General features: G+C 38.9%; 1 protein-coding gene across 1 annotated transcript; it reads left to right on the top strand.

Moving 5' to 3' along the window:
* Positions 1–587: 587 nt before the first annotated feature.
* LOC134375083 (adrenodoxin, mitochondrial-like) lies at positions 588–24,083 on the top strand. Its single transcript, XM_063093243.1, has 4 exons — positions 588–796; positions 5,535–5,659; positions 23,006–23,135; positions 24,014–24,083. The coding sequence occupies exons 1-4, from the start codon at positions 588–590 to the stop codon at positions 24,081–24,083; spliced, it is 534 nt and encodes a 177-aa protein (XP_062949313.1).
* Positions 24,084–24,287: the final 204 nt, after the last annotated feature.

Genomic DNA, 24,287 nt, shown 5'->3' with positions numbered 1-24,287 from the left:
TTGAACTCCAAGATGACACAATCACCTGTTTTTTAAACCGCGTGAGAGGGAGGAATGTGGAACAGAACAAAATGGTTTAGTTAGGGGGAGGTTGTTTTACGGAATGTTTCCACCAGGGGAAAGATTGGATAAGGTGCATAAAGCATAAGTATGATTTGTAATAATGAATATGCTAATAAAAAATAAACTAAAAAATTTTTGTTGTTGTTCCTGGATGGGAACTCTAGACTCAAAAAAAAAAAAACGCAACGATGTTAGGACAAAACTTGGTTAGTAGGTAAAGCGACAGAGCGCTTAGCCCCGCCCCCTAAAAAACCCAAAAAAACAGAACCCTGTCGGGGAGGCGAGGGAAGGGGCAGGGGGTGGAGCTGGCCTGGTCGCTGGAGGATTTATAGGTCATCCGGGAAACCCGCGGAGTCCTCTGCGCGCCGCCGGGAGCAGGTCCTGTCTGGACCGCGGCCTCTCGCGCCCTCGCCCCGGCCCTGGGGGAAAGCGCCGGCGCAGCGGCCCTCCCGCACTCGCGGAACCTTCCGCGGCCGCTGTCGCGCGGCCTGCGTCGCATCTGGTAGTTTACTCGATTCGCGGCCATGGCGGCCGCGGGGGTCGCCCGGCTCCTTCGCGCCGCCTCCGTGGCCCTGGCCGGCCCGGCCTGCCGGTGGCTGCTCCTCGCCGGACCCCGTGCGGGAGCCGGTGGCCTGCGGGGGAGCCGGGGGCCGGGCGGGACCCCCGAGCCGAGCCTGGGCGGCAGCGCGGGGACGAGCCGGCCTCTGAGCGTGTCGGCGCGGGCGTGCAGCAGGTGAGGCGCGGGCCGGGCGCTGGCGGGCGGGCGGCTGGGTTTCCCGGCGGCGGTGACCGCGCTCGCTAGGCCTCTCCCGGGCTCTGCCTCCTGGGCCCGCACCCCGGAGCGCCCACCTCCTGCACAACCTTCTCCCGGACGCGCTTTGCGGCTGCGTCTTGCCTCTCGGTGGAGTCGCTGCTTCCTTTCTGTCACACGCGAAGTTTCCTTCCTCCCTGAACCACCCACACCTGGCGGGAAACCACACCTGGCAGGATCCCCGAGTTCCCTTTGCCAGCGCCTCAGTGCCCTCGGGAAAGCCGGGGCCTTGCTGCCGCGGGTTTGGCTGTATCTAACTTATGCTGTGCCTGGAAGCTGCATTGACCTTCACGAGATGTTCCGTATTGATATCCCGGCCTGACGCTCCTGCCAGCCGTTTCTTTCCGGGCCTTTCTCCTGCTGTGGTAGGACGTTCTGTACTCAGTTTTTTCAGGGGACTGTCCATGTAGAGTGTCCACTCTATCCCCTATGCTGCCCAATGCTGTCTTCTAGATGGTAAAGGGTTAATAAAAGCCTCTGCATTCGAGTGGTAGAGCAGGGGTGTTAACTGGACTTTGGCACGCATTGTCTAACTTCTTTAACTTCCTCAATCCGTATTGACCTCAGTTTCCTGATTTGTCAGTGGAGGATAACAGTAGTATCGATCTAATAGGGTTATTTGAAGAATAAATGAATAACACAGGTGATACAGGTGGTCTTGCGTCTGGCAAATAGTGAGGGCTCAATAGATGCCACCTGTTAAGTTCACAGTGTTAAGCTTTTGTATTAAATGTTGACAGATGTGAAAATTTTTCCCCAAATGTGGTGAAGTTTTATATTCCAGGGCATATTGGTTTTTGAAAGACACGGTCCGCTTAGATACACTAGAGATGAAATTTACTCATAATTTCAGAGTATAGCAACGTAGTGGAGATTTATAACATGTAGATCTCTGAATGGCTCTTCTGACCCCATGGTATAGTGTAGCAGGAAACAAGAATTGGACAGAGAGTGTGTTGGATTTGTATGCTGTTTCTTCTTGAGAAGGTCCCTGAAAACGGTCTAGGGCTTATTCAGTTTTTCTACCTTAATTCTGTTATGTAGTGGGTGCTCAGTACATTTTTGTTGCCCGTACTATGGGTGAAGTCATGGAGAAAGCAAGCAGGATTTGTCCCTATTTTTCTGCCTTTGACCTCCACCTGTGTGGGTGCCTTGCTTTCTACAATGGATACATTCTTAGAAAATTGTGTATAAATCGGGACATGCATTGAACGTGTTTGTTTAGCTAATATTTAAGGGAACAAGAATGCTTTTGTAAATGGGAATTATTTCCTCCAGGTTTATTGTTTGGATTTAGATATGTCAAGTTGTCTTAAAAGGGAGCACTTCTGTTTCCTCATAATCTTGCTTTCCCACTTACTGGTACAGTTCCTAATGATGGCATTGTACTTCTTATCATAGACTTTGGAGTTGCAACTAGATTTTCCAGCTGCTGTTTTCTGAGACCTGTGCTGTCCAATACGTGTTGCTATCGAAGTTTAAGATAAAGTTAAAATGAAAGATTCAGTTTCCTAGTTACACTAGCCACATTTCAAGTACCATACTGTACTTAGTAGTCATAGTGGCTAGTAGCTGCTGTATTGAACATGGCAGGTATAGAACATTCCTGTTAATGCAGGAAGTTTGATTGGACAGAGCAGTTCCAGAAGCTGTAGTTCTGTTCTGACTTTGAAGTTTAGCATTTAGATAAACTATCAGTAATTGAGAGTTAAAAAAAAAAAAAAAAAAAACTAAAACCTTCCTTTTATTCTTAAAAAAAAAATAAAAAAAATAAAAACCCTGACACAGTAGTTTATATTTTGCAGTGATTTAGGCTGCAGAGGGCTTTCACTTAAATTATTTCACCTGATTCTTAAGACAATTCTATGAGGGAGGGGAAAGTAACAAGTGGGAATAAAATTTTCATATGAAGTATCTGGCAAAACTAGGACTAGAACTCAAGTAGTTTCTGTGTATTTGTCTTTTGAGCACCGTAATAGTTGATAATTCTTTAGTTCATACTTTAGTAAGTATATGAAAGCATTAGGGAAGCTGTGAGAGTAGGGAGCCCTCGACTGGGCCCTTTTCTTGGACCCAGTGCCCCAGGTTACACTACATAGTGAGAGGGTGGGTGTCAGCAGCTGTAACTTCCTTCCCTGTTAGAAGCCTGCTAAGAACTGCATCATAGCAACCCTTGGCAGCTTTGTGAAAATGTCTGCTGTGGTGGAGAAGAATAAATGGTAAAGGATGGTAAAGGTAAATGATAAGGTGAGTAAAGGATAAGAAGTGAAGAAAATACTTGTTTGTAGTGATGGCTGTTTGATTGGTGATGATAGAAGATTTAGAAGGTTCATGTTTATTTTCCAGTGCATGAAGTCTTATCCTTCTTGGGAACAGCTAAAAGCTTTTGCTAGTTCTTAGAATTGGGGGGAAAAAATCTACAAAAACCGCCAACACCAATTGTTAGTAGTGAATGGATAAAGTTACTTAGTTAAAGTACATGTGTTTAACGCTTTAAAGGAACAAAGTATTTCCACAGACTTCCTGTTTTAAGTCTCAATTCTTTAAATTAAGTTCTTTAAATTAAATTCTTTAATTCAAGCTTGCTGAAGTCACTGTTATCACCGTTTTAGCCATAAGTAAGTAAGTTAGTGGTTTCCCGTGGTCGTCTAACAAATGTATGTTAGAACCAGAACTAGAATCTACAGGTTCTGACTCTTAGGTTCCATACTCTTTCAACTGCAGAATTACCTTTCCTCATTTCTGCTTCCTCTCCTGTCCTTTAATAAAGCTAAGTTATACTCTTACTCGGCAGTTTTTTATAGGGCTGTACACCTTTAGTACAGAGCAGCAGGTCAGGCTTCTTAGCAGCAAAAGGGCTCCTGCTTTAAATAAAAGTAAATCAGGGTTTGAGTTCTACTATATATTAGGTATTTTGCATACCTTGTCAAAAATATAAGGTAAATGTTATCCTGATTTTACAGAAAGGGAGGCTGATGTAAAACAGATTTCAAATTCCTTTGCCACTTAGCTCTAGAGTGCTCCAGAAGGACAGCAATCATAAAGCCTCTGGGTTTCAGTAGTAGGTATTAAATGGTGGAATTCTTCCTATTATATTTCCCATAGTTTTAGACGCCAGGCATTTGTCAATGACAGATCTCTAGACTTGTCTACTAGGCTTAGACCCATATTTTAATCAGGCTTCTGGAGATTTTCATCAGGTTTTTCCATTATTACATTAAGCAGGTCTAAACTTGAAGTTATTTCCATCTTCTCCAAAGCTCCTTCTCCTCCTCTCTTAACCCCAGGGTACACTATGCCATCTAATTGCCCAACCTGCAGGTCTCGGTTATTTCTTCTTTCTTTCTATTCGCCTTGTATAGATGGTCACCAGAACCTTTGATTCTACCTCCTGAATCTCTTATGTCAGTGTCTTCCACATCCTTGTTTGTGTTCTTTTGATAACCTCCATAGTGGTCTTCCTCCCTCCTGGGTATCTTCATTCTCAGCCATTGTGCCTTGAAAAAAATGGCAGTTGTCTAGTTGCAAATCATGAGTAATGTTTAATTTACTTGTTATTAAAGCATTTTTTGCTATGAAAAGAAGTTGGAGAACACAGGCCCTTTTGAGGAGCATTCACACACACACATTTTTGCTAACTTTTAATTAATAGAATCCTCTTTTTCACTGTTATAATATCAGGGAGGGCGTTATCCAGTGTGTGTGTGTGTGGGGGGGCTTTGGTTGCTTCATTTGTGAAATGAAATAATTGGCCTTGGTAATTTCCAAGATATTTATAGCTCTGAAATGATTTAATTTGGGGTTTTACTTAGTTTTCTTTGGACTATTACTATCACGTAGTGAAAATTACAACTAGTTATTTTAAGTTTTGAAGTACATCTTTTCAATTATGAGATAAAAATTAAAATGACCAATGGTGGAAGATAAGGATCTAATTGCTAGTATAATTTCTTTTCCCAAATTTTGTTGTGATATTTGTGAGAAGGGGAAGAAATTTAAGTCAGCTAACTGCTAGATAATATAATACCTTACAATAAGTATGTAAGGAGGTATTTATATTTCTTTTCACAAATTCAGACAAATAAAAGCCTTTGATTTTTGAGTACACAATGTGGACTGAAATGGGATGTTCATATACTCAGAAAACTATCAAACTGCTGCCTCTCAGCAACGGTAGCCCATCAGGCATCTGCATAGCAATCACCCTGGTCATAGCAGAATGATTTGCTTTTTTAAAGCTCACCCTACCCTGGTCTGATCATTTATGATCACGTTCATAGAGGCATTGTTTTTCAGAGAGCTGTGTGAGAGCAAAACAGACTTCATGAGTGATGATTGCCAAATGTTTTTACATAACTGACTACTGGGGAGGAACATACCGCAGACCACCAGGTAGCCTTGGGCAGGTAGTAGTTGCCGTTTCTTTTAAGGTGATAGAGCTTGTCCCCTGGTTGGTGGGTAGATAGATAAGCCTTTGATTTGCAGTGTCTTCTTGCCGAATAAACTTTGGAAAGAAAAGAAAATACCGTAAAAGCATAGACTCACACCCCCACAAGTACGCACGTGTGCTATGTCTTTGACCTTACAGATTCTTACAACAATTATTTTAAATTATGTTTTGAACTTACTAAAACTACTAAAGGACTTCTTCCTTTTCCAGCTCAGAAGATAAAATAACAGTCCACTTCATAAACCGCGATGGTGAAACATTAACAGCCACAGGAAAAACTGGTGACTCTCTGCTAGATGTTGTGGTCGAAAATAATCTAGACATTGATGGTTTTGGTGAGTATGGAACATTTCTTAAAATTCATAAGTGAAACTATTGCATGTTTCAACTTTTTTTTGAACAATTTTAACTGATAGCTTGCTATGTAAAATATTTCGGATGTGTTAGTGTTATATTCTCCTCTATAAAAAATGATAGAATGACACTGTTTTTCTGTTCTTTATACTTTTAAATAGCTATGTGGCCAGAAATCTACTGTGGTCTCATTACCTTGCTGTTTACCTGTGTGGTGCAAAGTTGAGGGTAGTTAGTGGAGTTAGACGATACAGGTTAGAGATTATAAATGTGATATCACAAAAGGTTAGTTAAAAAGTCTTAACTTAATCTTTAATTCGGCTTACGTTCCTAGGAAGGGCAATTTATCCTAGAAAGTATTTTATTTAGAAAGTTTTCATTTCTAGACTTCCAACCATATTCTTTAACCACATGTATAAAGCCTGTGTTCCAGCAACTACCATCTTATACTTCCTCAGTCATAGCCTGTATATTACCTGTCAGTTTTGCTCAAGCACTGTCTCTGTCTAGAATGGTACTTCTCAAAGAGGGTTCCCTTGACCATTAGCACCAGCATCATTGGGGAAATGCAGATTCTCAGGGTCCACTCCAGACTTACTGAGTCAGAAGGTCTGGGATAGGGCCCAGCAATGTGTGTTTTGACAAACTGTCCAGTGTGACTTTTTTTGTCTGTGTGATTCTGATGCATGTTTAAGTTTGAGAACCACTGGTCTAGAATAAGGTCCAAGGAGCATATCTGACTATGCTTCTATCAAGGCACAGTTCACATTGCACTTTTAAGAACGCTTTCTAGATCAGAATTTCTCCTTCCTCCGTTTTTCCATGATATGTTAAATCTGCCTCTCTATGCTAACACTTGTCGTAGTTTTCCTTTTTAGAGGGTATACCCCTCTTCCTTATTAGATTGAGTTCTTGAAAGACTGTTAATCACTTAGTCAACCTCGTAGAGTAGTTTTTCTCCAGGTTGGCACTCAGTAATATTTGCCAAATTTCTAAATCTAATTGTTTCCAGTCTCAGAATAATTATAACAACTACCATTTGGTTGTATACTGTATTCCAGCATATGTTATCTAAAGTGGATTTTTTTTTTTTAACACTCCATTTCATAGATGAAGAAACTAAGGCTCAGAGAAATTAATTTTCCCTGGGTCATAATGCAGCAAATGAGAGAGTTAAGCCCAAACCTAAGTCTCTAACTCCTAAGCCTCTGCTTTTTCCTGTATGCTGTGTTCCTTAAGAACTGTCTTTTGTGTGTGTGAACTCCCGTTAGAGAAACTGGGTGATGAAATAGTTGATATAGTACTGATTTTAAGGTGTTTTATGTTCTAGTGCAGTTATTTTTGGGATTGAGTTTCAGAACTGCTCTACAGAACTTATAAATGTGTAGACATCTGTGTTTCATTCTAGATGGTAGAGGGAGAGAGAGTAATTTTGCAGGTATATTTTTAAAAAGCTCCGTATGATTCAGATCCATACCAGGATTGAGAACAACTAACTTAGTGAGAAAACTCATCTATAATTTGTATATAATATATGTATTTTAAAAGTTCATGGAAAGATTCATATTACTTTTTAATTCTCTTTCCAAGAACTTGTTGAAGTACCCTCATATAATTGATCTCCCTCATATGAGTTCATATTCAGCTATACTTTTAATTAAGCTTAGTTTTACTGAATTATTCTTTTACAAATGAAGGGTAGTTCATAGCACAGTAATTGAGAGTAGACTCTGGAATCAATCAGATTATGGTTCATAAACCAACATTGTCGTTTATTAGCCATGAGACCTGGAGCCTGTAGCAAGCTACTTTAGCTTCTTTGTGCCTCAGTTTCCTATTCTGTAAAGTAGGGTAACAATAGTTCTAACTTCATAGAGTTGTTAAGGAGAAGTGAAGTACTTAGCACAGTACCTACCTTGGAAAGAACTGTAGGATTTGTGGCATTTTAACTTGGCCTACTCTTATTCTCCCTTTCCCCTGCAAGATCTGTAGCAGCCTCGAGAATCAGCAGCCTTGTAACTACAGTAACTGTGATAACCAGCAGCCTTGCAGCTTCTGGAAGGGCAGACTGGGTCTGAGTTCCTTAAAAAGTTCCATCCCCAGAACATTGTCACTATTTGACTTGTCTTGTAGCTTCCTGGAAAAGCTCCGTTTCAGGGAGTTGATGTTTGACCTGCCTCAGAGATTGCTCTGTGGGAACATCTCTAACCCCAGGGAGTTTGTCTAAAATTCTCAGCTGTAATTGTTTAACATTTTAGCTTTCTGAGCCTGTGTTACCAGTTGAGCAAACAAGAGTCTAGACAAAAATTTAAAAGGGAGATGTAGGGAATGAGATGTCCATAGTGAGCTTTAAAATACACTGGGGATCTAAAAGGTCATGTACACGTGTAGGACTGTTCACGTGTCCAGGGAAGAGTTCAGAGGCCCCCAGTCTCTCATCTGGCTGACTTTGAGGTCCTGTACAAGCAGGAAGTGAAGGCTGACAGAAAAACATGTAAACTGCTTTAGTGTGCCCATTCACACAACAAGGCCTTTGGCAAAGGATGAAAGACCTGCTCATGCAGAATATTTAAGAAGATCTCTGCCTGGTCATTTAGCTGAGCTCTAAGCTGAGTCGAGACTTCCATAGCTGCCCACAATGAAGAATACAGACTTTAGAGAATTTGTCCGGGAGAGTCACTAGAGAAACAAAGAGCAGCAACAACGAAAAAGCCAATAACGGCAGCAGACCTGGGGGAGGGGATAGTGAGACTGATTTCCAGAGTTGCCACATTATGTTATTTAAAATGTCCACAGTGCAGTATTTGCTCAAAAAAAATTTGAGGCACACAAAAGGAAAGTATGGTCCTTACTCAGGAAAAAAGCAGTCAATAGAAACTGTCCTTGACGAGGCCTAGATATTGGACTTACTAGACAAAGATGTTAAATCAACTATTACAAAAGTTCAAAGAACTGAAGGAAACTATGTAGAGATGTTCTTTGGCATTTCCCAGATCTGTACATCTGTAAGTGTGGAGGCCATTAGTACTGTCTGTGAGCATATATAAAAGAAATAGTGAACATTGGTCCTGCCCTTTAGAAGGCTGGTCTTTTGTGCTCTGTCTGCAAAGGCTCATGTGGAGGCTGTAATCCAGCAAACCTATTTCTGTAAATTTCGTGGTAGATTGAATATCACTTAGGAAAAGTCATGTATATGAGATTATTTACTGCAGAGATATTTGTAATAGTAAAAGATTTGAAACAACCAGATGCCCATCAATAGAGAACCAGTATATAGTGATACAGTGGGATATCATATGGTTGTGTGAACAAAAAAAAAAAAGAAAAAAGAAAAAAAATATCTGGATGGAGTTTTTTTTTTAAAAAAAGAATGTCAGTGGTTACCTTGTTGGTAGGGGAGAGGCAGGAGGTAGATTTTCATTATAAAGCTTTTTATACTTTTTGATTTTTAAATAATGTAAATGGGTTACCTACTTTAAAAATGTATTTAAGAAAAAATATAGAGGAGACAACCTAAATGTCTAACAACAGGAATTAAGTCTATGGCAGCATTTCTAAATTAAAGAATAGTATGCATCTTATGAATAATGTACACAGTGTGTTTGTATTAACATAGGTAGATGCTTGTAAGTGAAAAACAGTGTATTTAGTTGCTTTCAGGTTTTTGAAATACACGGAAAAAATAGGAGAGGTATCCAAATATTTAATGTTGGTTTTCTCTTCTTGATCTGATTGTGGGTTTTTCATCTTCATTCCACTTTTCTGTATATTTTTCCTGTTATTACTTACTACTTTAGTACCCGTAACTTTAAGTTACTGATCTTCCCTGTGCCTCACTTTTATTATTTATTACATGAGTTTAATAATAGTACTCACCTCATAGGGCTTTTGTAAGGATTAAATGAATTAATTGTATGTGTTCATAATAGTATCTGACACATAGAAAATGATTTGCATTACTGTATTTTATTATATAAAAATAATACAGATATATAATGAGATACTACTTTATACCCATTAGGATAGCTAGTACCAAAAAAAAAAAATAGCAAGTGTTGGCAAGGATGAGGAGAAATTGGGACCCTCATGCATTGCTGGTGGGAATGTAAAATGATGCAGCCACTATGGAAAACAGTTTGGTGGTTCCTCGAAAAGTTAAACATAGTATTGCTGTGTGATTCAGCAATCCCACTCCTTGGTATATACTCAAAAGAATTGAAAATAAGGACTCAGATACTTGTATGCCAGTGATCATAGCAGCATTATTTCCAATAGCCTAAAGGTAGAGCAACTCAAGTGTCCCATCTATAGATGAATGGATAAACACAATGTGGTATATGCATACAATGGAATGTTATTCAGCCATAAAAAGGAATGAAATTCTGACACATGCTACAACACGGATGAACCTTGAATACATTATGCTAAGTGAAATAAACCAGAAACAAGACAAGTACTATATGATTCCACCTTCATGAGGTACCTAGAACAGGCAAATTCATGGAGGTAGAAAGTAGAATAGGCATTATTAGCAGCTAGAGAGGAGGAATGAGGAGTTATTGTTTAATGGGTACACTTTCTGTTTAGTATGGTGAAAAGTTTCTAGAAATAGATAGTGGTGATATTTATATACCACATTGTGAATGTACCTAATGCCACTGAATTGTACACTTAAAAGTGGTTGGAATGGTAGATTTCATGTTACATATATTTTATTACAATTAAAAAATTGGATTGAAGAATTACAAATCTTATAAACATAGAAGAAAACATTTTTATCTTATTAAAAATCCAATAAAGAAAAATTTGAAAATTTAAAAAGCACATGAAATAAAAATCCAAAATTTTGGATTTTTTTTTTTTACTCCCTCTAACCACTAATAACTTTTCTATGCTTTGTTAAAAACACATACATTATGGTTACATTTTATGCACATATGAATTATGTAAAATAAAGGCAATATAAAAATATTAAAGTTTTACATACAGACTTGTGAAATTGAATCTGTCAGCGTTTTTAAAATGTCGAGATTTGCTTAATTTTAAAGCTTACAGTTTTGGAGAATTGTAAACCATATCTGTGCTAATGCCATATGGTGGAGCCACTTTTAGCTGATAGAAATATATCCTGGTCTTTGATAGAAGTGGGTGAACCATGCTGTTGGTGGCATTGGAACTTGTGACTATTATGGTGTTGAAATATCTTAATATCTTGTAATAGTGTTCACTAAACTTTCCTTTAATGATGGTGTAGTGGTGAAATACACCACCAAATCAATAACTTTGAAATGGAAGTTAAGCATGATTTAACACTATAAATGTTAAACAATCCACCCTGCCATTCTGTGCTGTTAATTAAGGAGTAGATACTCTATAGGCAAAATAATGCTCAGAAAATGATTTTAAAAAGGCATTCAAGTAGGAATTCCACACCCCCATGTTAAGATTTTATTTACAAAGCTTTTTTTGTTGTACAGAAAGTAAAAATTCTGTGACAGTCTTGGTGAAACTGGTAGCCACACATGGTTGACTCACCAATCACAAATATCCATGCTACAGCAAGGGTCTTACACGAAAACCTAATAATGGGTACAATTTTGTTGAAGTCCCCAAGCTTGGTGGTGGATTACCAAGAGGGACTAAATGGAGGAAGGCAGAATGTCACAAAAACTATTCTTTGGCTCTTTGAGTGGGTGGGTGTCCTGGGGTTTGTATCGTAGCTACCGTTTTTTTTGTTTTTTTGTTTTTTCGTTTTTTTTGTCTTTTTGTCTTTTTGTGACTGGTAAGGGGATCGCAACCCTTGGCTTGGTGTCGGCCGCACTGCGCTCAGCCAGTGAGCGCACCAGCCATCCCTATATAGGATCTGAACCCGCAGCGGGAGTGCTGCTGCGCACCCAAGCACCGCACTCTCCTGAGTGCGCCACGGGGCCGGCCCTTAAGATTGGTTTTAAATGCTTCCCTCCCATTTAACATACTATGAGAGAATGTCCGTCACTAAATATTATTTTGTAAGCATCATTTGAAATGGCTGCATACTCTTGCATTATATGGATATGCTATGATTAATCCATCCTGTTCTCTGGACATGTAGGTGACTTCCAATTTTCAAGTATTAGAAATAATGTTAAGGAGGATATCCTCAGAAATGCTCTTTTCTGGGTATGTTCTATAATTTTGTTTTGGTAAATTCCTAGGGATGGAATTACCTAGTAAAGTTTACTTGTTTTACAAATTGCATGCTCAGATTGTTTGCCTGCTTTCCTTATGGGGTGATGTTTATTTTTTTTGGTTAGCAAAAACTCTTTACATGTATTTGACAAAAAAAATCATAAAAACAAAAATTAATTTCCATTTAAACATTTATTTAAATGTCTTTCTACCTCTATTTTGCGTAAAGCTATATTTTCTCAAAAAAATGTAAAATATTTTATTTGTATAATTTTCATGACCTGATTTCCACTAGTTTCCTATAAACTAAAACGTAAGAATTGGGATACTTGCAAGTATCTTTTTAAGTTTTTAAAAATATTTGTTTCCTCATCATTTGTGACATATATTGCAGCACAGTGTTTTTCAGACTACAAGTGTCAACTACTGCTGGTTTATGAAATCCATTTAGTAGCTCCTTGCTAGCCTTTAAAGAAGTCAAAAAGAACAGAACATATAAAAAGACACCAACTTTTGCAAGAGTATTATTTCATATTTCATGAAATATTTGTTTAGCTATTTTACCAAGTTTGTGTGTACCAGGTCATGATGTAAAATTGAATTCATTCTGTCAGTCAAAAAAAAATTTTTTTTTGAAAGCCATTGGTAAGAATGGAGTCTTCCTGTCTGGGTGTGTTTCCCAGATGTATTGCTTTACCAGCTTTGTGAACTTGAATTAGGTACCTAACATCATATCTCATCTTCTCATACGTACAGTGTGGGTAATATTAATATCTACTTCATAAAGTTGCTGTAAAGATCAAATGAGTTTATCCAAGCAAATGCCAATTTCTACATAATTTCATTTTTTTTTTTTTTTTTTTTTTTTTTAGTGGCTGGCAACAAGGATCAGACCCTGGTGTTATCAGTACTACACTCTAACCAACTGAACTAACTGGCCAGCCTTTTAATACATAATATTCCTATGCAGCTATCCTCTAGATTTTGGGGAAAGGGGTTAGGTGAAGGGGTGGGAAATCTGTCTTGTCAGCATCATAATAGATATACCAAATGATCTTAATATAAGATGTAGATAAACAAAACTATTTTTTCCTGTTGGCAAGCACTCAAATTACATGAAAGGAAAGGAGTAATAGCCTGCAGGTATCTAACTTTCTTTGGGAGTTAATTTCACAAGAATTTCTCAGGATTTGCTCAAACGCTTAGTATCATTATGCTTGTTTAAAAAAAAACACCTCAAACCAAGACTCAGTCCAGGAGAAGTTTTATTAATTAGCAACCTTGAAGTTAGTAACTATGTCTTACTGTATTCTTAGTGTAATTTTTAAATTATGCTAATGTGCAGATTAACAGTGTTAAGATTCTTATTCTAGCAAAATCAGAAGTATTGTGAAAAACCAAAATTATTGTCAGGAATCCCATAATTTCAAGCTGGTAGGCTGTGTGAATTATAAATTTTACATTTGTTGCCTCAGGTAAAGTGGTGTCACTTTAGCTGGTAAAAAGATACCTGCCACCCCTTGTCAGTATCATGGGAACCGTTCTGTTTACAGACATCTGTCTGTCTGATTTTCTTGACTATGGTGTTAGTATTTTAAACTGCGGTTATAATTTAAAATTGTCTTTAAAGTCCATATCAGTTTTATCCATGCCTTGAGTGCTAATGCTAAAAGTGCATCTAAAAATGAATTATTCAGAACAGAAGTTAGATGTGACAAAATGCTATGAAGAAAGCCAGAAACCTGTGATGATACGTATTACTGTTAATTTAGGAGAGAGAAGTCTGAATTGTTAGTGAGAATGCCAGCAAAATAAAAGCATCCCTAGAGTTGTATATACTTCTAAGTTCATGAAAACTGTTGTGTTAGCAAGCAAGCGTGATGGGTAAAATGCTTGCACTGGGCACTGATACGAGTGTAGCTGTAACGTGTCCCTAAGTCAGATTATCATCTGTGAGATGTTTTTTTAAACTAGAAAATTGCTAGGAATATGTTCAAAGGATTGTTTTACTTACGTTTTAAGGACAAAAGGAAACTGGATTTTATGATTTTTGTCCCACCGCATCTCCAGAGGAATTTGCTGTTTTAGTTTGGAGTTTGTCTGTATTGGGTATTGATGAGATAAAAATAGAAATTAAAATGTGTAGATACTTATTGAATACTAGTGAACAAATGCACTAGGAACTATAATTTGTGTTGTGGAGTCATGAAATATTAGAGCCAGCAGGACCTTGGTGATCATCTACCTCAGTACCTTGGCAGGACACAGTAAACAGGGGTGTGGTTGGTCCATCTAGAGCCCAGACTCCTGACTCCAGGGTTGCACCACACTGATTCTCCTTTCACTGCAGTGGTTTTCAAACTTGATTGTTTTTTTTAATTTTTTAAATTTTTTTTATTTTTATTTTTATTTTTTTAATTTTATTTTGTCGATATACATTGTGGCTGATTATTGCTCCCCATCACCAAAACCTCCCTCCCTTCTCCCTCCCCCCCTCCCCCCCAACAATGTCCTTTCTGTTTGCTTGTAGTATCAACTTCAAATAATTGTGGTTGTTAAATCTTCTTCACCCCCCCCGGTTTTTGTGTGTGTATGTGTGTGTGTGTGTGTGTGTGTGTGTGTGTGTGTGTGTGTGTGTGCATTTATATATTAATTTTTAGCTCCCACCAATAAGTGAGAACATGTGGTATTTCTCTTTCTGTGCCTGACTTGTTTCACTTAATATAATTCTCTCAAGGTCCATCCATGTTGTTGCAAATGGCAGTATTTCATTCGTTTTTATAGCTGAGTAGTATTCCATTGTGTAGATGTACCACATTTTCCGTATCCACTCATCTGATGATGGGCATTTGGGCTGGTTCCAACTCTTGGCTATTGTAAAGAGTGCTGCGATAAACATTGGGGAACAGGTATACCTTCGACTTGATGATTTCCATTCCTCTGGGTATATTCCCAACAGTGGGATAGCTGGGTCGTATGGTAGATCTATTTGCAATTGATTGAGGAACCTCCATACCATTTTCCATAGAGGCTGCACCATTTTGCAGTCCCACCAACAATGTATGAGAGTTCCTTTTTCTCCGCAGCCTCGCCAGCATTTATCGTTCATAGTCTTTTGGATTTTAGCCATCCTGACTGGGGTTAGATGGTATCTCAGTGTGGTTTTGATCTGCATTTCCTGGATGCTGAGTGATGTTGAGCATTTTTCGTATGTCTGTTGGCCATTTGTATATCTTCCTTAGAGAAATGCCTACTTAGCTCTTTTGCCCATTTTTTAATTGGGTTGCTTGTTTTCTTCTTGTAAAGTTGTTTGAGTTCCTTATATATTCTGGATATTAATCCTTTGTCAGATGTATATTTTGCAAATATTTTCTCCCACTCTGTTGGTTGTCTTTTAACTCTGTTAATTGTTTCTTTTACTGTGCAGAAGCTTTTTAGTTTGATATAATCCCATTTGTTTATTTTTCCTTTGGTTGCCCATGCTTTTGGGGTCGTATTCATGAAGTCTGTGCCCAGTCCTATTTCCTGAAGTGTTTCTACTCTGTTTTCTTTAAGAAGTTTTATTGTTTCAGGGTGTATATTTAAATCCTTAATCCATGTTGAGTTGATTTTAGTATACGGTGAGAGGTATGGATCTAGTTTCATTCTCCTGCATATGGATATCCAGTTATCCCAGCACCATTTGCTGAAGAGGCAGTCCCTTCCCCAGTGAATAGGCTTGGTGCCTTTGTCAAAGATCAGATGGCAGTAAGTGTGTGGGTTGATTTCTGGATTCTCTATTCTATTCCATTGGTCAGTGTGTCTGTTTTTATGCCAGTACCATACGGTTTTGGTTATTATAGCTTTGTAGTATAGCTTAAAGTCAGGTAATGTTATGCCTCCAGCTTTATTTTTTTTGCTCAGCATTGCTTTGGCTATGCGTGGTCTTTTATTGTTCCATATAAATGTCTGGATAGTTTTTTCCATTTCTGAGAAAAATGTCTTTGGAATTTTGATGGGGATTGCATTGAATTTGTATGTCACTTTGGGTACTATGGACATTTTCACTATGTTGATTCTTCCAATCCAAGAGCATGGGATATCTTTCCATCTTGTATCCTCTCTAATTTCTCTCAGCAGTGGTTTGTAGTTCTCATTATAGAGATTTTTCACCTCCTTGGTTAACTCAATTCCTAAGTATTTTATTTTTTTGGTGGCTATTGTAAATGGGCAGGCTTTCTTGATTTCTCTTTCTGCATGTTCACTATTGGAGAAAAGAAATGCTACTGATTTTTGTGTGTTGATTTTGTATCCTGCTACTGTGCTGAAATCATTTATCAATTCCAACAAGTTTTTTGTAGAGGTTTTAGGCTGTTCGATATATAGGATCATGTCATCTGCAAACAGGGACAGTTTGACTTCATCTTTTCCAATCTGGATGCCCTTTATTTCCTTCTCTTCTCTGATTGCTCTGGCTAGTACTTCCAACACTATGTTGAATAGGAGTGGTGAGAGTGGGCATCCTTGTCTAGTTCCTGTTCTTAAAGGAAAAGCTTTCAGCTTGTCCCCATTGAGGATGATATTGGCAGTGGGTTTGTCGTATATGGCTTTAATTATGTTGAGATACTTTCCCTCTATACCTAACTTATAGAGGGTCTTTGTCATGAATGAGTGCTGAACTTTATCAAATGCTTTTTCAGCATCTATAGAGATGATCATATGGTCCTTGTGTTTGAGTTTGTTAATATGGTGTATCACGTTTATTGATTTGCGTATGTTGAACCAACCTTGCATCCCTGGGATGAATCCCACTTGATCGTGATGAATAATTTTACGTATGTGTTGCTGTATTCTGTTTGCTAGTATTTTAGTGAGGATTTTTGCATCTATATTCATCAAGGATATCGGCCTGTAGTTTTCTTTTTTGGTTATATCTTTACCTGGTTTTGGTATCAGGATGATGTTTGCTTCATAGAATGAGTTTGGGAGATTAGCGTCCGTTTCAAACTTTTGGAATAGTTTGTAAAGAATCGGTGTCAATTCCTCTTTGAATGTTTGGTAAAATTCTGCTGTGAATCCATCTGGTCCTGGGCTTTTCTTTGTTGGGAGCCTTCTGATAACAGTTTCAATCTCCTTTATTGTTATTGGTCTGTTCAAATTTTCTACGTCTTCACGGTTCAGTTTTGGGAGCTTGTGTGTGTCCAGAAATTTATCCATTTCCTCCAGATTTTCAAATTTGTTGGCGTATAGTTGTTTATAGTAGTCTCGAATGATTCTTTGTATTTCAGATGAATCAGTTGTAATATCGCCTTTTTCATTTCTAATTTTTGTTATTTGAGTCTTCTCTCTTCTTTTTTTTGTTAGCCATGCTAATGGTTTGTCAATTTTATTTATCTTTTCAAAAAACCAACTTTTTGATTCGTTGGTCTTTTGAATTGTTTTTTGGTTTTCAATTTCATTCAGTTCTGCTCTGATCTTAATGATTTCTTTCCATCTGCTAACTTTAGGTTTGGATTGTTCTTGTTTTTCTAGTTCTTTAAGGTGAAGTGTTAGGTTGTTCACTTGCCATCTTTCCATTCTTCTGAAGTGAGCGATTAATGCAATAAATTTCCCCCTCAATACTGCTTTTGCAGTATCCCACAGGTTTTGGTATGATGTATCATTGTTTTCATTAGTTTCAAGAAATTTTTTGATTTCCTGCTTGATTTCTTCTTGGACCCATATGTCATTAAGTATAATGCTGTTTAATTTCCATGTGTTTGTATAGTTTCCAGAGTTTCGTTTGTTATTAATTTCTAGTTTTAATCCATTGTGGTCTGAGAAGATACATGGGATAATTCCAATTTTTTTGAATTTATTGAGACTTGATTTGTGACCTAATATGTGATCTATCCTGGAGAATGATCCATGTGCTGATGAGAAGAATGAATATTCTGAGGTTGTTGGGTGGAATGTTCTGTAGGTATCTGCCAATTCCAATTGGTCTAGAGTCTTGTTTAGATCTTGTGTTTCTCTACTGATTCTTTGTCTAGGTGATCTGTCTAATATTGACAGTGGGGTGTTCAGGTCCCCTGCTATTATGGTATTAGTGTCTATTTCCTTCTTTAGGTCTAATAGAGTTTGTTTTATAAATCTGGCTGCTCCAACATTGGGTGCATACATATTTATGATTGTTATGTCTTCTTGATGGATCAGTCCTTTTATCATTAAGTAGTGTCCTTCATTATCTCTTTTTATGGTTTTTAATTTAAAGTCTATTTTGTCAGATATAAGAATAGCTACTCCAGCTCGTTTTTCTTTTCTGTTTGCATGGTAAATCTTTTTGCATCCTTTCACTCTTAGTCTGTGTGAATCTTTATGGGTGAGGTGGGTGTCTTGTAGGCAGCATATAGTTGGGTCCTGCTTTTTGATCCAGTCAGCCAGTCTGTGTCTTTTAATTGGGGAATTTAAGCCTTTTACATTAAGAGTTGTTATTGAAAGGTGTTGATTTATTCCTAGCATTTTATTGGTTGTTTGGTTGTCTTAGGTGTCTTTTGTTCTTTGCTTTCTGATTTACTGTTTGGTTTCTGTGTTTGTTGGTTCCTCTGGTTGTAGATAGTGTTTTTGTTAGCTTGTTTTCTCTTCATGAATGCCATTTTTAATATACTAGTGGGTTTAGATTTTTCTTGGGTTTTTATGGCAGTGGTAGTTATTTTTCAGGAACCAAACCCAGTACTCCCTTGAGGATTTGTTGTAAGGGTGGTCGTGTGGTAGTGAACTCCCGCAGTTTTTGTTTGTCTGAGAAATATACTATTTGCCCCTCATTTCAGAAGGATAGCCTTGCAGGGTAAAGTATTCTTGGCTGGCAATCTTTGTCTTTTAGTATTTTGAAAATATCATCCCATTCCTTTCTAGCTTTTAGGGTTTGTGATGAAAAGTCTGATGTTAGCCTGATTGGGGCTCCCTTATAGGTGATTTGAGGCTTCTCTCTTGCAGCTTTTAAGATTTTCTGTTTGTCTCTGAGTTTTGCCAATTTGACTATGACATGTCTTGGAGAAGGTCTTTTTGTGTTGAATACATTTGGAGATCGTTGAGCTTCTTGGATCTGAAGATCTGTGATTTTTCCTATACCTGGGAAGTTTTCTGCCACTATTTTGTTGAATATGTTTTCAATGGAATCTCCATTTTCCTCCCCTTCTGGAATACCCATGACTCGGATATTTGATCGCTTAAGGTTGTCTGATATCTCTCTCAGATTTTCTTCAATGTCCTTGATTCTTTTTTCTTTCTTTTTGTCTGCTTGTGTTATTTCAAACAGCCCATCTTCAAGTTCAGAGGTTCTCTCTTCAACTTCGACAAGCCTGCTGGTTAAACTCTCCATTGTGTTTTTTACTTCGCTGAATAACTTCTTCAGTTCAGCAAGTTCTGCTACATTTTTTTTCAGGACATTGATTTCCTTGTATATTTCCTCTTTCAGGTCCTGTATACTTTTCCTCATTTCATCATGATGTCTAGCTGAGTTTTCTTGTATCTCATTCAGTTTCCTTAGAATTATCACTCGAAATTCCTTGTCAGTTATTTCAAGGGCTTCTTGTTCTATAGGATCTAGAGTTTGAGATTTATTAACTTTTGGTGGTGTACTTTCTTGATTTTTTGTATTTCTGGTATCTTTTTTTTGGTGTTTATTCATTGTGGCAGGGGGTTTCACAGTCCACCGGTTTGAGACTAATGACTAACTAGGATGTTGCTGTGGTTGCCAATTTCGTATGGCTCCCTCAGTGACTGCTCAGTTGGCCTCTAGTGCCTTGTGTGTGTGGTTGCCTCGGGTCTTGGGCTTCTCCGTGGAGCCACCTTTCTGGTCAGCTTGGACTCTGCTGGGCTGGTGGATCACGTACCACAGGGTGTGTGATCTCTGTTGAGCTTTCACTTCCTGTGCAGGACTTCTCCCCGTTCCGTGTGCTCTGGCCCAGGCTGTTAGATCGTGCAGTGGCGACCCCACCAGGTGTGTGGTTTCTGTCAAGTCTCCGCCTCCCTGGCCGCACGTCTCTGCACTCTGTGCGCACTGTGCTGGGCTGGGGCGTGTTTTCTGCACCCCTCGTCTATCAGCTGGGCCTTCAAGACCCTGCTCGGCACCGCCTCACCCAGGAAGTCTACCAGGTTTCTCCTAGGCACAGACAACTGGTCTCTCTGGGTGCCTTTGTAGCACTGTGTAGATCTTTCTCGGGTCCTGTTCACCTTTGTATCCCCCCGGTATAAACCGAATCTAGCGCCCGCCTGCAGCCTGCTGTCCGGCAGGTTCAAGTGGACCTGGGAACTCTCCTACCACACTATTCCCAACCAGAAATTCGTTAGGCTTTTTTCCAAACTGGTGGCCGCAGAGATGGTATCTGCCTCCCAGTAACAGGGAGTTTACCGGGGGCCGGAGTCCAGGGCGTGGTGGAGTGACAGTCGGCCCGCCAGTACTTCCTTGCCCTCCCAACACTGGCCGGGGACACCCCCCGCCACCAGCCCCGCCAGAGAACCGCGGAGGGAGTGGGAGGGGAGGCCGGCTGGCAGGCTCCGGAAAGCCCCGCGCCAGGCCAAGCAAGTGGGAGGGCTCAGTGATGGCCGAAGCAGGCGGAGCTGCTAGCACCTGGGAAAATGGAGGCAGCCCCGGGGCGTTGAGTGGCCTGGTGGTGCAGGCTGGAGCCAGGTGGGCATCCGCCCCCTGAACAGAGCTGTGCCATGGGTCACTCACAGTGCTGTGCCAGGTCGGGCGCTCACTCTCTGCCTCTGGTTTGCCGCCTTCCCCGTTCTCGGCCACTGCCGCCTCAGGCTGTTCAGTCGCGGCGCGGTTCGGGCGCTCCCAGGAATCTTCTTTAATGCCGGCCTGAAACCGCGAATCCTGAATAGGGCAGCTGGCCGCCTTCAGCGCGGCCCGGCCTCCGGGATCCTGGCTGCATCCACAGCAGCCCTGGCGCCATGTTCCCTGTTTCGAGACTCGCTTTTGCAGCTAAGAAACAGTTCTTTTCCTGCTCCACACTTCAAAGCTGTTGCCTGTAAATGAGGCAGCCTCTCCTGCCGGGGGCAAAGTGGCAGTCACCCCCCACGACCGGCCAGCAGCAGTGGTCCTCCCTTAAGAGATGGCGAGAGGAAGGTCCACAAGTTTCCCGGCTGCTTGAGGCCCAGAGGCCGCCTTTTCCACCTCAGCTACTCCGCGCCAGCCGCCGCAGCCACCGCCATCTTGAAAACCCCCGATTGTTTTTTTTTTTTTTTTAAAGCAGAGGACGCTCCCTCTCCGCTTTAAGTGAAATATACCCATTTACCTTTTTGTGTGAAATCTTTCAAATGTATACAAACAGTAGAAAAATAAGCTACTTGTCCTAATAACAAACTGATGTGTATGTTTGTGTACGGTATATATACTTATATGTATTTCATATGTATTTCATATTTAAGTAGGGTGACTTAGATTATTCTGTGGCAGAGACTAGTTGTCTTCAGCATTGGAAAACTCAGCTGAAGTTGTGACTCATCTCTAACTAGTAGTGTGACCTTAGTCCATTTCTTTAATTTCTTGGGTTTAATTCATCTTATATTTAAAAAGAAAGTTGAATTACTCTAAGATTTCTTATAACTTCCAAATAATTATATTGATTATTCTAACACTTATTTGGTGCTTACTATCTACTGGTCATGGTTGTAAGTATATATATTTACATATATCAAGTACACACATGTAATTCGTGCAACTACTGTGTAAGGTTGGTACAGTTACTATTGAGGAAACTGAGGCATGGAGGGAAAGGTAGGCCAGTGTGACATAGTAAAAAGTGGAGCTGTGGTTGAAGCCAGGCGGTCTGGCTCCAGAGACCATGTTTCTAACTCTGGTGCCTTCACTGTATGGTCTCTTCCGTAATCCCATTACTGCTTTTTACTGGATTTAATAAAATGAAAATTTAAGGAAGACTCTTCTTAATTTTTTAAAGATTGTAGAATATGAATAACAAATGTTTAAATTAGGAGAGAACAACCCTTGTTAAAATGATCCACTTAGAGGAAAATTAAGGTTACCAATTATTAAGTCATTCCATTACATATTTTATATCGAGTTTATTGACCAGAAGAGAATCTAAGTCAAACTGGAGTTACTCCTAGGACCCTACAATCTTTAAAGTTCTGCAGTGGCTTTTGAAAATTTATCATTAAAAATCAAACCAAAATAACTGTTTTTAAAGTCGAATTTAACCAGAATGTGATTCTGCAGGATTCTGTGTTGTCAGACCCTCCTCTGGAAAGCCAATTTGTTCTGGGTACCATACTTTACGAAAAGCCCAACGAGACCGAGGAAAGGGAGTTGGAACTGTGTTATGTAAGAGAAATTTGAAGGACATGGGGATGCTCAGCCTAGAGAGGGACGAACAGTCTCAAATCCATGACACGCTATTGTTTCAAAGAAGGATTTGAATACATGGGATACAGTTGGACCAGTAGGTGGAAGTTACAGAGTGGCAAACTTTAGCTCACTGGAAACCAGCCAGATGCAAGATTGTGTAGGTTTCTTTGGAGATTTTTAAGCAAGAGAGGAGGGAAAGGGAGGTTGAACGGCACATTTTGTCCTGGTTTGGTTGGATGAGATGACTCCCTTTTCACAGTGCCTGGCACATAATAGACACTCAATAACTGTTAAATTAATAACTTCAAAGATGGAACAGGAGCAATATTCTTATTATTTAAACCATGTGACTCTGAAAATTACTTATTCTGTCCTGATTACAAGAGGAGGGTGAGAGAGAAGAATAGCTTTATTTAGCTTTATTTAGGTGTAGGTTTTTTTGCTTTCTGATTCCTCTTGTGCACCACAAAGCTTCATAAATTGTGTTGCATTCTCTAGGAAAAGGTGAATAACTTGCACAGCTATCAGATGAATTATTATAAATTTACAAATGCACACATTTTATATGTATGCATATTTCAGCTTATTAACTTGTAAGCTCTTTGATATTAGGACTGTATATTTTCATGTTTCCCTTCACAGCATGTAGCCCTGAATGTTTTTGAAATGTTTTCAAACTAATTTTCATTATTATTCAGAAATAAAGTCCTTTCATTTATGTATTCTAATGGTGATCCTAAAGTTTAGAAATGCTTAATTTTAATGAAATAGGTTGAATTGTGTTCAGTGTAGGGGAGGGTATGTTCAATGTTTGCTGCTTTTGTAGGTGCACGTGAGGGAACTTTGGCTTGCTCTACTTGTCATCTTATCTTTGAAGATCATGTATTTGAGAAGTTAGAAGCAATCACTGATGAGGAGAATGACATGCTTGATCTGGCGTTTGGACTAACAGACAGGTAAGATTTTAGGACAGCTTAATTTGTACTAGGCTGGGAAGGTAGAAGTTTTATTTACTTAATGTCTACTTAAGACCACACTCAATGTAATAATGTTCTTCCAGCATAGACAACAGTCACACGTTTTGAATAATATCATATAGTGGCATTTCTCTTTGTCTTCACTCTTCTACAACTTAGCCCTTGTGAAACTTTCCTTTTTACAAAAGTAAAAAAAAGTGATTGGAAGTATTGGACGTGTAAGTTCTAGATCTTAAAAAAGTCTTCAGTCCGTTTTTACTCCAGGAATTAATATTTGTCACAGTTGGACAGGATGGGATTGAAATTGGTGCTTTTTATGGTATTTTTGAAGGACAGATTTGGTAATTGAACAAATTATAGTGGAAAGGTTTTCCTATTTGAGAGATCAGAATTTTTAAAGAAACAATATATAATATTATGTTAAAATGAATAGTTCTATTTGAGTGTACATTAAATTAATAAGAGCTTATTTGTGTTATTAATGAATAGGTAGAGTTATTCTTAGGAGTAGTAAGATTTATAGTAGCAAGTGACATCAAGTGATACCTTATATTTTTAATAATTTGGTCTTGGGTAGAGTTAAGAAAGATAGCTACTTGATTTACTGTTTCAAGGGGTGAGATAAGGACTTAGTACTTAATTAAGGTTGACTTTGTTTAACTATAATTTGGTGAGCCTGATCAGAAGTAATTTTTTAAAAAGTTATAAATAATAGAAGTAATAGCTTTATTAATTTCATGTGTATTATGTGATTATAATTTTGTTAGACTTAACATAAACCATCTCATTTAATCCTCACAAAAATTTTAAGGTCATTGGTATTTATTTAGAGATGAATCATTTCACTCCTTTTCTAGTTCATTTCACTCTGGTGGAGGTGAGACCAATACCCTGAGAGGAGAAATTGGGACAGTAGTATCTCGTTAGACACCAAAGCAAAGTAAACTGCGGCTGGTACCTACCTGTACCCCCTCACATGTGCAGTGCTACATTCTCTATCAACGCCTCCTTTTTTTTCTGAAGGATAACACAGAATACATTTGATGACTATATTAATTTGGTTCTGAAAATTGTCTCTTAATGAGGTTAAATCATAGCGAACTGCTTGCCCTTTTATTCAGATAAAATTTG

This window comes from Cynocephalus volans, chromosome 4, assembly GCF_027409185.1.
Source record: "Cynocephalus volans isolate mCynVol1 chromosome 4, mCynVol1.pri, whole genome shotgun sequence".
Lineage (NCBI taxonomy): Eukaryota > Metazoa > Chordata > Mammalia > Dermoptera > Cynocephalidae > Cynocephalus > Cynocephalus volans.
Note: the sequence above shows the minus strand (reverse complement) of the source record. Positions and strands in the feature narration are given on the sequence as shown.